Here is a 13,259-nt window from a genome sequence, read left to right on the forward strand (position 1 = left end):
TGTTTGTGAGCGCGGGATAACGTGTGTGTCACAACACCGCAGCGCTAGCTTACTGCTACTACGAAGCTTCAACTGGGCTATAGTTCTGTCAAATGGAGATAAAAGTTGGCGAGAGGAAGAAGCGGGACGTATTTCAGTGGATTTAATGAGAAAAGCAGACGGGCGTCAACCTCAGGATGGAGGAGATAACGGAGGAGACGGAGGAGGAAGCGGCGAGGTGAAGCTAAACAGTTTGTCTCCAAACTCAGTAAGTGCCGCTAAACTCTGTTCGTGGTTGAAATGTAGCTGGAAAAGGTGGTTGTGGTGAACTTTTGGTGATATAAAGTAGTGCTGTTTCGTGTGTGGGGCTGTGGCCATGAAATGAGTTGTTTGTGCCGCTGGTTTAACAGAGAAGTGAAAAAAGGAGGCGCGGCGGTGTTTTTCTGTCTTTATATCACTCTGTCATTCACATTTAGGACGGTAAAATCACCCACGTTTCTCCAGTGCGTCCAAAATCGGTCTTAAAAATCAAACATGTTTGATTTCCTACGACTGGAGTCTAGTCGCGTCTTTCTACCGCCCACACTACACGATTCTAACGTGAGCCCAGTCGTGACCCCCCCACACTACACGACCCCCCCACACTACACGACCCCCCCACACTACACGACCCCCCCACACTACACGACCCCCCCACACTACACGACCCCCCCACACTACACGACCCGACTCTGTGTGACCGCCTTCGACTAGACGCGACTCGAGAAGACTCGGCACGACTGAGAAGAGCGAAATCGGGCATAAAAGTCGTGTAGTGTGAGCTGACAGAAATAATTTACTGAACTCCGTGTGGCAGGAGCGCCATTATTAATGTCCGAATGACTACAACACTGTTTCTGTCGTCACATCCGCTCTGTTCTCATTGGCTGCTGCGCTTCGGTTGTCCCACATTAGTCCCGCCTCAAGCAGTAGCTTTTCTACGACAGGGTCGCCAGACTAGTCTCCTGTTTATTAATTAATAAACATCGGAGATTAGTCTGGATGCCAGGCTACAAATGTATTACTTTTTTTTTTTAAATTCTACTCCAATCCAACTTCATTTAATAAAGCACTTTAAAAACAACACTGTCGACCAAAGTGCTGTTCAGAAATATGAAATATAATACTTAACATTTATTATTTAAAGGGACTATACGTATTTTAAAAATGTTGAAAGTAAGTATTTTCCTCCCCCTACATGTTCCTCCATGTCCTAATGTGTAGAATGAGCTCAGACCTGTTCACCACAAATGCCTCTAAAATCCTGCACTGTCACTCAAAAAGGTGTTAATTCGGGTCTGAAGTGTCGTCATGCACGAGCTTAATATAGAACCTGCAGTTACGCATAAGACCTGAGGTGGCAGAAGTGAGCATAAAAATGGCTAACTTGCATCTAGTCCCTTTAAGGGGGAAAACAACTTTGAAAAAATCTAAACTTTCTCTAATTATTCAAAAACTACTTTAACAAATGCTGAAATATGAATATAGTTTATACTAAATAAAGATACAAAGACATGGGGAGGAGGATAAATAAGTTGATATTCCACCAGAAAATGGCAAAAAAAGAGTGTGTTTCTCTAAAGACTCTATTTTCCTCCTTGGCGAAGATGCCGTCTGTATCTATGGGCACATTTCACAACTTGCAGGGTCACTTTCACATGAATGCTAGAAAACTAGTCTGCAAGTTTATGAATTGAAACAAATTCCTTAACTTTGCGCAGATGCAGGATTTTTCCCACACATGTCTAGGGTTTACAATATACACAAAATGACGAAACATTTTTTTTTCCACTACTAGAAAATAATCAGGTATAGTGCTTTAAAGTGACATTTTCAGCTGATAAGTTCTCCTGTTTCTGTATGTTTACTTAATTTAGGTACTTTGTCCACCACTGGTACAGACACATGTTTTTAATAGAGGGGGTATTACACTCAAAAGCTGAAACTAATTACCCAGTAGTTTCCCCCTCCCCCCTTGCTTTGCTGCGCAGCTGTTTCATTAAAGCGAAAAAGGGAAACAGATGTGACGAAAGCACTTCCTGAGATCACCCAAAGCTCGAAAAACACAACTCCAGGTCTGTTTCTGACGCCTTTAAGTAGTTTCCACCAAACAACCAAAAACACCTGCAATGAAACGAACGCGTATTTATTTTAATTGGCTGAAATGTTCTGCAAATTGGCTTCGACGTTTCATCATCTGTCAAAACTGTAATGCGTATGGATGACTACTAACTAAAAAAAAATGGAATCACAATCTCAGTCCGATTTTTGCAGCCCAGTTCTGAATGAGCGGGTCCCACTTGTGGCCTCCTCTGTGGCCGGCGGGGCATGTTCCTCTGACAGAACGAACAGATGGCTCACCTCAGAAGGCCGTGCCGCAGCCACAGGAGCTCCTTAACACACACCGGCTGACGCTGGCACACGACGCACAAAGAGGAAAACAGCCCAGCGCACCAGCGAACGCCCCGTCCAGAGCTCACACCCACCCTACGCAGAGAACAAGGGGACAACACGCACTCACCGCACTTCACCACCACCTCCTGAGTGACCAGCTCCTTCACTTCAGCCTCCTGTGCACAATCACAAGCAGGAGAGGTGGGTAATATCATTTAGAGACGGAGAGATTTAGATTTTTGGGCCACACAATTATCTAGAAATGACCTGCTTCCTCTTTTTGTTGTTCATTAAAGGGACACTGCGTAACATAGATACAGACGGCATCTCGTCATAGAAGGGGGCGTGGCTTCGCCGAGGGGGAAAAATAGAATCCTTAGAGAAACACAATTTTTCACTCTTTTTAGCCATTTTCTGGTGGAATATCAACTTATTTATCACATAAATAAAGTCAAGTGTAAATCGGGCCCATATGGATATTTTGTCGCAGCAGATTGTTCAGTAGAAGTGAAAAAACGGCAGTTGTAGCTCGTGCTAGCTAACCGTTAGCATTAGCCCGATGCTAACATGTAGCATCAAGTTAGCATTCTCCGTTATTCATGTATTTATGGGCTGTTGAACCACTTTGCTCCTCCCCATGTCTTTGCATCATTATTTAGTAGAAAACTATATTCATAATTCAGCATTTGTTAAAGTAGTTTTTGAATAATTAGAGAATATTTAATTTTTTTCAAAATTGTTTTCCCCTTAACTGTTTTCAAAAATGACCATATATGGGCGATTCCAGAGATGCCGTATGTATATGGTCATTTTTGAAAACAGTTAAGGGGGAAAACAATTATTCAAAAACTACTGTAACAAATGCTGAATTATGAATATAGTTTCTACTAAATAATGATGCAAAGACATGGGGAGGAGCAAAGTGGTTCAACAGCCCATAAATACATAAATAAACGGAGAATGCTAACTTGATGCTACATGTTAGCATCGGGCTAATGCTAACGGTTAGCTAGCGCTTGCTACAACTGCCGTTTTTTCACTTCTACTGAACAATCTGCTGTGAGAAAATATCCATATGGGCCCGATTTACACTTGACTTTATTTATGTGATAAATAAGTTGATATTCCACCAGAAAATGGCTAAAAAGAGAGAAAAAATGTGTTTCTCTAAAGATTCTATGACGAGATGCCGTCTGTATCTATCTATTAGTGCAAAACATGCTCCTATTGACCAGCTCGACACAGAAAAATACTATTACTGCATGGAATAATCAAAGAATGGATCTGGATGAGGACATAACGTATTTTAATCTCAAATTCTACTGACTTTAGTCACATCTCCATGGAGACGAGTTGGAGACGCACCCACTCCCGGTAAACTTTACAGTCATGTCTGAGGAGAGCTGAGCCGCTCACAGCAAAGGCTCATGTTTGTTTGTACATTTATAAGGTCTTTTTCCAATGATGAAATGATCTATCATAAAATAAATGATGGTATTTTAATTATATTTATAAGTCAAATTCTTAACCATTAGAATTTCACAGGGATAGGGTGAATTTTACTTTTAGCATGTTTTTTCCCCCCGTAATTATCTATTTATTTATTTAACACCCAGTGAAAAAATGCAATTACGACAGAAACAGAAAAAAAAATATGTTCAAAATATAATATATACAGTAACTATAAATCCATATTACAGATGCCTCATTTCCTAGTTATCCAGAGTGTTGTTGATTCCTGGAGATATATGTTTTTTAATTCATGCAGTTCTTATATTTGAAGAGTTTAGTGGTGCTGGGCTAGTGCTAGGCTAGCGCATGCCTATGGTAACTAGTAGCCTGCATTAAAAAAATCTTCAAAATCATGGGGTCGTCCCCCAAACGTTGCCATATCTGATTTGTAGAAAGCTCCTTTGTGAATTCCACGTGTAGTAATGGCGGCCGCAGGTAAACAAACTACTGTAGATCCGGTGACCTAGCAGATCACTCTGCCGCTGCATAGCTACAACCAGGAAGCTGATGCTGCTCAAATATGAGTTCTTTTAAAAGCAAAATGGTTATATTTAAAAAATGATTCAGTCAACACAGACATTTATATGGTTAGTCTGGTGTTATAAGTGATTTGCCTCAGGTGCACTGTGCTTGGGTGTTTTTAATGCAGGCTGCTAGTTACCATAGACATGCACTAGCCTAGCACTAGCCTAGCACTAGCCTAGCACTAGCCTAGCACTAGCCTAGCACCACTAAACTCTTCAAATATAAGGACTGCATGAATAAAAATAAATAAATAAATTCTCCAATTTGGCTTTCTCCAAATCTAAAAGATTCTTTAAAAAAAGGTGTCTAAATCGCAACAAAAACAAAAAGAAAACTAGGATGAAAACACAACAACAAAGTGACAAAAAAACAAAACTGAAAAAGTGACAAAAAGATGACAAAAATATGAAAAGGTGACAAAAAAATAAAAAAGTAAGAAAAAAAACATAGGAAAAGTGACAAAAAGTCAACAAAATCACAACAAAAAAGTGACAATATTTGTTAAGAACTGACAAAAATGGGTCTAAAACGCAATAAAAAGAGCCCAAAAAAGGAACAAAAGATTGACAACCAAGCAATGAAAAAGTGGCAAAAATCCGATAACAACACGGCGACAACGCAAGGAAACATATCCATTCTGTCAGTTTTGTAGGCCTTAGCTTTCAAATGAACCGTTAGACTGGCTGTTTTTAGAAGCTTTTAGATTTGGGTAAAGCCGAACTAGAGAAAATGCACTGGGTTTAGAGCTTAAAGATGGTTGTGTTGGAGTAATTAGAAGCTCTACAGGTTGCGTTGTTATTGTTCAGCTCTTGTATTTACCGATAGTCCGGGCTCTCCTTTGTCTCCTTTCACACCGTCGATCCCCACGGTTCCCTGAGAAAAGACACACATGTAATCAGGACATAATATGGGTCGCATGAAGGACGTGAATGTAGATGATAATAATCAAATCACATAAGCAAATGAAAAACACAGTGCTGCACAAACCACTGGATGATCACTATCATTTTGAAAGGGGCTCGAATTTCATTAGACCCAGACGTGGAGTGACGACCATTTTAGTGGAGAGTGTTGGAGCTTTAGCAAATTACCCACGTCTGGTATCGAATGAAAAACAAAAGTGTGCAAAACTTCCTCCATTGAGGCCATAGATACAGACGTCATCTCGTCATAGAAAGGGGGCGTGGCCTCGACAAGGGGGAAAATAGAATCTTTTGGGAAACACAATCTTCCACTCTTTTTAGCCATTTTCTGGTGGAATATTAGCTTATTTATCACAAACAATTAAAGTCAAGTGTAAATCAGGTCCATGGATGTTTGTTCACAGCAGATTGTTCTGTAGAAGTAAAAAAAACGGCAGTCATAGCAAGCGCTACCTAGCATTAGCATTCTCTGTCTTTTTCTAAAGAGGGGGTATTATGCTTTTTAACAATCCCATAGCTCCAGTCTATATCACACTACAATGATGACCAAACCTTCTGTTGGTCTGTAAATGCAGTAAATTAGAATAACTGCCTTGTATAAAATTACTCTCTCAAAATGGCTGTAGTGAATGTCTTGAAATAAGAGATAAGATAAGATGGTACTTTATTGATCTCACAGATGGAGAAATTGCATTCGATGAGAGAGCATCCGGCAGCAGCACCCATTCAGTGCGCACCACTCTTTTTCCACTCTTTTTTTTTTTTCTTTGGTGAAAGATCGTTGTGTCGCGGCCGCCATCTTCACTGTTTTGGTCACAGGAGGAGCACTGGTTGATTGGAAATCTGTAGACGATGACCACGGCGGTGGAGCTCTTGCGCTTGGCCACGATGTTCTTGGCCACACAGGTGTAGTTGGCCGTGTCGGACAGACGCGCCTGCTTGATGATCAGGTTGTGTCCACGGTGATGTAGAAGTTCCTGTCCTCGGCCGGGTCGATGATCTCGTTGTCCTTCAGCCACTCCACCCGCATGACCTTGGAGGATGGAGAAACTGTAGCTGCCCTCTGTCTCCTCTGATCATCTGAAACGGTGCACCGCCTCCTGGGCTTGTCCCCGTCTCAGAGCGTGGTGTCCTGCACTGGTCAGCTCCACCTTGTCCTACCTCTTCCTCCTGCACAGCTCCCTCCACAGTCTATCACCATCTCCTCGTTGGTCCCTTTTGTTGGCCTCTGTCTCTTTAAGAACCTCTGAGCCTTTCCGACACGCCCCCTCCACACGCTGTCTGTGGCATCAGTGGGGAGGGGGTTCTGCTGAGGAGCAGTGGTTGGTTACTCGGCTGGTGACGGAAGCTCGGAGGCGTCTCCAGGAGGTGGGGGCGTTCCTAGGAGGACTCAGGCAAACCTATCCCTAAAATGGCCGCCATCAGAGTTTTTACAGATTACTCAAAAATACGTGAATGTGCCAAGGCAACACTTCAGGCATGTTTTTAATGAGGGAATGACATAGACCAATTTCCTGCATTTACAGACCAACAGAAGGTTTGGTCATCATTGTAGTGTGCTATAGACTGGTGCTATGTGATTGAAAAAAGCATAATACCCCCTCTTAACTGATATAAGATGTTTGTAATGCACAAGTTGTAATGATCAGATCACTTTATATGAGTTGTTTATATTGATACAAAATAGTCTGTCCCAAAGATAGTGTCACAAACCCAGTGATCCTTGTTAAAAGTTTTCCATTAGCTAATTCACACATAGGTATCGCGTAGACGGCGTCATCATTGAGCAGCTCTCTTCATAAACATTTTGTATCTCGCGTGCAGACTCACTGTTAGTCCTCTCAGCCCGGAGGAGCCTGGTTCTCCTTTCTTGCACGGCTTAGTCCGGCCTCTGCGACCCCTCTCCCCCTGCAGAACCAAGACTCAATCAGACAGCGTCGCATTAACAAAACCGTCAGGCGTCGATTGCTCAGAAACTACGACTAAAATAGCGCGGTATCTGAATGACGTCACCGCTGATAACACATCCCTCAAAAGAGACTAATCAGTAATCAGTAAAAATCCGAAAAGACACACACATCCAAAGTAGATAAACTCGCATTCTGGATCCAAAAGTGAAGAAATACTGAGTAACACTGAACCTTGACTGCCAGTTATTTAAGAAAAGGCCGATAGATCAACTACTCCTTTGCTGTGAGAAGTGAGAGGCAAATTCCTGCACATGATCCAACTATGAAAGCTTTCTTTATTGTTGTGGAATGGTCACTCTCTGCCAACAGCGAGGGTCATGTAATTGTAGCTGAAAGGAACTAATTGAGCAAGATATCAACCGGAAAGCTGCTGACCAAAATAGACCTGTGTTCACAAGTCCTTCAGATTAAAGCAGACAGTGACAATGCCAGTCCTTTGCTCTGTTATTGTATGTCTATGGTCACTCTACACTTTGGCTACATACTTTTTTTCAGGTAGTCAGCTGACCTTTTTTTTCTGGGCAAAAAAAATCTATAAAGAGTTTAAAAGCCCAGCGGAGGTTCATTAGCTGCTACTGACTGCTGACTACTGCCCCTCAAATTGCCTGATGTTTTCATTCATGCTTCTTTCTTCAATCTCTTCTATTAGACGCACAGTAATGTAAACATTTCTTGCTTGCTTTTTAAAAAGCCCACATTGTGAGTTGTCCGAAATGTTTAGGAAAGCAGTGATTAATATCTTGACTCAATAAAGAGACTTTTCTATTTCCGTCTCTGACAGAGCTGACAATGACACAACAAATAACAGTCACAATGTGCCGCAGCTCAAACACAAGAGCATGACATTTAGGCATCAAAAAGTTTCATCCTGTCGTTTTAGAAGAGTTTTATAATGGAACTTTTTTACTGCATTTGATTATGTATGGACTGTTTAAATAAGAAGGGCTGTCAGGATGACCTCATGTTCTTGTTATTGATGGGTTTGTATAGGTCTATGCTGATTAAGACAGGAGCCTTTTACAGCAGGGATTTGTGGAATCGATGGATTAATATAGAGGCTGATCACACACACATACTGTGTGGTCAACTTCAACATTTGTGTTTGATTTTGTGGATATTTCTTATGAAAATAATTGAGACTGGCTCATCCATCCATCTGTCTCCAGCCTCTCCATCGATCTCTCTATAGCTGGATTTAGTGGGTTCCTATTAATCAATCATATATGTATATATTATAATATGAGAGCTTTATGCATGACCTCTCCGGCGCACCTGTTGATGGAAGCCGACGTGCGAAGCTATTTGTCATACAAGTAAAAGTGAACAAAAAATGAGTGCAAACTGAAAAATGACTCTCTAATAAATAGTGTTGTTGGCTTTGGAAACGAGGTCTGAGCTCCTGAACAGTTAAACCACGACAGTGTCATAGAGGGAGTGTCTGGGCCAGAGGATAGAACTGAACTGTGGAGGCAGCTCTGCTCTATTTAACTGTGTACACAGTGAGCCCTTTAAAGCAGGAACGATTGATAATCGAGATGCAGTGACTATTACTCTGTGTGAAGTCCAGGAAGTACCAGCTCAACTGTCTGAATACCTTAAGCATGCCGGTCCAAACGCTGCTGTCATTGTGCTTTACTGGGTTCATGACCCCTGCACTTCTCCCTGACTCGCTAGTGACAGACAGTAGTCTGTCACTCTTGTGCCTGTCATCAAAGATTAGGCTGCAAAAGTTGGGAGTCTGGACCCAAAAACAATGTTCAGAATTTTCTGCCACTGAGTACATTTCTCATCCAATCAGAGATGTATTAAGATTAGGCTCCAGCCCACTATCCTTAAGGTTTGTGGCAAGCGCAAGGTCAGGGTTAAGCTGATTGGTTTATTTATGCATGACGTTTCAAATGTATCACTTGTGATTGGTTGATGGCAGAACATACCTGAAAAAAAGAATTTGCAGCCTGGACGACTATAGGCTGATAACTTTATAGTGTCATATCTACAGTTCTTGAGAAAATACTTGAAGGAGACGGTGCAGTTGTACATTAGACAAAACTTTACTGTGAGATTTATTTAATGGGATTTATTGACGCAACTAAAGCATTTGACAGAATGAAGCTCAATTAAAGCAAAGACCCGACGGCATCATAAGGATCTTGGTTTAGTGGAACTCAAATCAGAGGATGCAAGTTCAGTGGGGCGATACGGCCTCAGCCTCCTTTGGGGAGAGGAATGGGGTAAAAAAAAGGTTGTGTAATTGGTGACACTGTTGTAAATCATTTCATGCACGTCAACGATTTAGAAATGTTCTCTTGACTATTGATATTTTCTTATTATGAAATCAAACATGACACGCTGTATAATACAACCAATAATGCAAATAATGTTGTTTTAATCTGCCGGACCAAAGGGGACAAAGACTGATTGTATGTTTCCCAGTGTTTCATTTATCTGGCCAGACGATGAGTGTTGTATCTGGGTCACGTCATCACAGATCAGTTCTGTGACGATGACGACATTAATCTTTATGTCCAAGCCAACATTTTTGTGTTTGTAAAAACCCTTTGTAAAAACCCAGCTGTTCAGATATTGCACTCCTTTGTATAGCCCCACTGTGGTGCAGATTTAAAGAGGCTTCTCTGTAAAAGCCCATTGTTGATTTAGAATCGTTTTGAAAAAGCCAGTCTGCTGTTTTCTCTCAGCTCGTGTATGTACTTTTGTATGTACTTTAGTGCGAAATCTAATGTACAGATTAATATAGACTTAGAGTCGGATAGATAAAGATGATGATGATACACACATCTTCTACACAAAGAATAAACTCTAAACTTCATTGACATGGCGATTAAAAAAAAGCTTTACTTTGGGTCCAGTGTTGCCTCTTGGTCCGGGAGCTCCGTGTGGCCCCTCGTCGCCGTCTCTGCCTGGGTTTCCGCTTGAACCTTTAAACCCTGGAAATCCAGAGAACCCAGCATCGCCCTGAAAGAGGGAAACTTCAATAAAAGGTGCAACTTTTATGTCATGAATATAGCGTTGGATGTTAATGATACTCTATTTCTATTGGAATCCTTTTGTGATTCGGCAAAATAGAGCCTCTCAGTTTTAGAAAGTCACTCACCTTGTCTCCCTTTTCTCCGATTTCCCCGTCAGCTCCATCGAGTCCACCTTGTCCTTTATCGCCCTAAAGAGGAAAGTTCATTTTGAAATCATACATGGAGGACTTCTAATTATAAAACTTAGCAGATTAGTTACCTTTCGTCCTGTGAGTCCATTTAACCCCGGAATCCCAGGTGTTCCAGGTAACCCCATGTCGCCCTGTTGACAAAGACAAGCCAGTTGTTTATTACCGTAAATGCTCTAATATAGGCCCGGGCCTTTATTTACTCAAGGGCATCTAGGACCAGGCCTTTATTGGAACCAGGCCACAATTAGAGACAGGCCTTTATTTCTATTTGAGCAAAACGGACGACCAGGAAAACAAAGAAAAACGAGATTTGTGTCCATTTGCACCTAAAATATTAGGTTCATTTATTAATGAACATTGCAAACCCTCTCCCAGCGGCTGGAACATTGACGCCTTTTATTTTGTCGGGACAACAGGAAGTGTTTCGTTGCTGTTAGCGGAGCTTTGACATCAGTGTCACTTCAGGTTTCTGTTTCGTTTTTACCGCAGACCGGATTATTTGTTGTTTTCTTGTGTAAAAGGCGAGTTTAGACGGAGCGTTTGTGTTTGTGATCGATCATGAGACTGACCCGAGAGAAGACGAGACGCTCGCGCTGATCGGAGGAGTTATTTTGAGGCGTGGGACTGACCTGCACACGGAGCAGCTGGACGTGCTTTGAAGACGCGATGGTGACTTTATTAAAACCCTGGAGGGTCACATAACATTTGTTGCTTTCCCTGTTTCCACATATAGTCACAGGAGGTTTGAAAAGTGGCTAAATCTGTGTCAAAGTTAAGCTCGGATCAGCTCCTCCGCAGCGTCCCCCTCGGCCCGGGTTCCCCTTTGTTTACTTCCTGCACGTGAGTTTTCATTTACACAAGTATGAGACAAATTCCTATCATGGGGAATATTTCTACCGCTATAGTTTCTAATAAAAGCCCCGGCCTGTTTTAGAGACCGGCTTTAATTTGTCTTCACCAGCCGCAAACCCGGCCTCTGTTAGAGACCCGGCCACTAATGGAATACAGGCCAGTATTAGAGAATTTACGGTATGCATTTAATCTTCATACACTCCTGATAAAATGTGTGGTGAATTTGGTAAATCTGGGATGTAGCTTCAGAGACTTCAGAACTCAAGACCCAAATGGCTAACATTGTGAATGACAGGAAAAAAACAGACATAGGACTTTTCCAACTTGTGCTTTTGATGGAAAGTGATAGACATAAAACATTTTTCAGGTGTTAGGCCCATATCAGGCTTGTGCCAACCCTTCTTTAACTCCTGTGGATGAACTCCAAGTTTAGGTTTAAAAAGGAAATCACTTGATGTAGAATACAGTTAAAAGTTTGTCTTCCTAGAGGGGGCCAAATATAAATGTGATCAGAGAGAAAATACTCCTAACTGCTACACAAGGAATCTAAGCTTGAGACGCTCAAAGACTAATTACATCTTTGAGAAAGTCTGTAAAAGCCGACAAAAGCTCACTTACTTTTTCTCCACGCAGTCCTGGACTCCCAGTTCGACCAGGAATCCCCCGGAATCCCTAAAAGCATACATGAATTGACACCATATGAAACATGCAGCTAAAGCAGTGGTTCTCAGCTGGTGTGGCGTCGGGAGCCACAATCACACTGGGATGACAAGCCGCGAAAATCACAAGTGATATTTAACTGCTGTGCAGTTCGAAATGATTCGAGCGCACACAGCAGTCTGGTGTTAGCCAGGTTAAGCCGCGACAATTATATCAATGCTCTGGTCCAGCCTTACACCCCTGCGCGCGCTCTGAGGTCTGTGGATCAGAATCTGCTAAAGGTTCCACGTACGAGTTTTCTAGAGGTGACCGATCCTTCCAGGCTGTTGCTCCCAGGCTCTGGAATGATCTTCCACCCTCTTTGCGCTCTATTGACTCTGTTGATTCTTTCAAAAGCGACCTTAAGACACATTTATTTGTTCAAGCTTTTAACTAGCTACTTTTGGGCTGCTATGATTTCTGTGTTGTTGTGACCCACATTGTTGTGAAGCACTTGGCCTTTGTCTGTGAAACGTGCTATATAAATAAAGATTACTTACTTACTTACTTACTTACACATATCAACTTAGACTTGTAAAATACAACATAAAATACTGTCCTCAAAAATGGTTGTTCAATAAGCATTAAATAAGAAGTTATGATGCTTGATTAACATATGATTTAAAAAAGCCCAATAAGAGTCATTTTAATGGACAGAAGTGATTCTGTACTTTTTCTGTACGTAGAAAAAAATGAGGCAACAGGCTTTACAGTTGTTTAAAACATGTCTAAAGTGCGATGCTTTCTAATGGAAAACTAGCTTGTTTTGCCGCCACTAGATGCAAGTATTACAGCAATGGAGGGCAATAGAGGCCAATGAAGGCCAATGGAGGCCAATGGAGGGCAATGGAGGCCAATGGAGGGCAATGATGGCCCCTAGCGTCATGGTGACGAAGCAGAGCAACCCGCAGCCATTGGTCCCAACCCACCAGTTGAGAACCTCTGACCTAAAACGCTGACACTGAGTGTGATGTACCTTCTCCCCGTTCTGCCCATTGTCTCCAGGTAAACCTGGTTCACCAGCATCACCCTGCAAAACACAGGGCATTTGTACTTTATAACAGCTGGAGAGAAGAAAATGAGCGCTTGGGACATGAGTTAGTGAAAGCCCCAAAGACAGAGCCATGCCCTGAAGGTCCTTTCAAACGAAATGAGAAAATTAATTTACTTTGTGTGAAGCACATTTCC

The 13,259-nt window shown here is 42.0% G+C and overlaps 1 protein-coding gene across 1 annotated transcript in view; it reads right to left on the reverse strand.

Moving 5' to 3' along the window:
• col7a1l (collagen type VII alpha 1-like) overlaps positions 1-13,259 on the reverse strand; it is a gene marked incomplete at its 5' end in the record, with an annotated part of 157,394 nt that overhangs the window by 26,074 nt on the left and 118,061 nt on the right. Inside the window, 8 exons of the mRNA XM_079552197.1 lie at positions 2,540-2,588; positions 5,269-5,322; positions 7,203-7,280; positions 10,199-10,315; positions 10,455-10,517; positions 10,589-10,651; positions 11,991-12,044; positions 13,048-13,101. Coding sequence (XP_079408323.1) covers positions 2,540-2,588; positions 5,269-5,322; positions 7,203-7,280; positions 10,199-10,315; positions 10,455-10,517; positions 10,589-10,651; positions 11,991-12,044; positions 13,048-13,101 — 532 coding nt within the window. The remainder of the gene's footprint in view (positions 1-2,539; positions 2,589-5,268; positions 5,323-7,202; positions 7,281-10,198; positions 10,316-10,454; positions 10,518-10,588; positions 10,652-11,990; positions 12,045-13,047; positions 13,102-13,259) is intronic.

The sequence above is a fragment of the Gobius niger genome (genome assembly GCF_951799975.1).
Source record: "Gobius niger genome assembly, chromosome: 2".
In the NCBI taxonomy this organism is placed as follows: domain Eukaryota; kingdom Metazoa; phylum Chordata; class Actinopteri; order Gobiiformes; family Gobiidae; genus Gobius; species Gobius niger.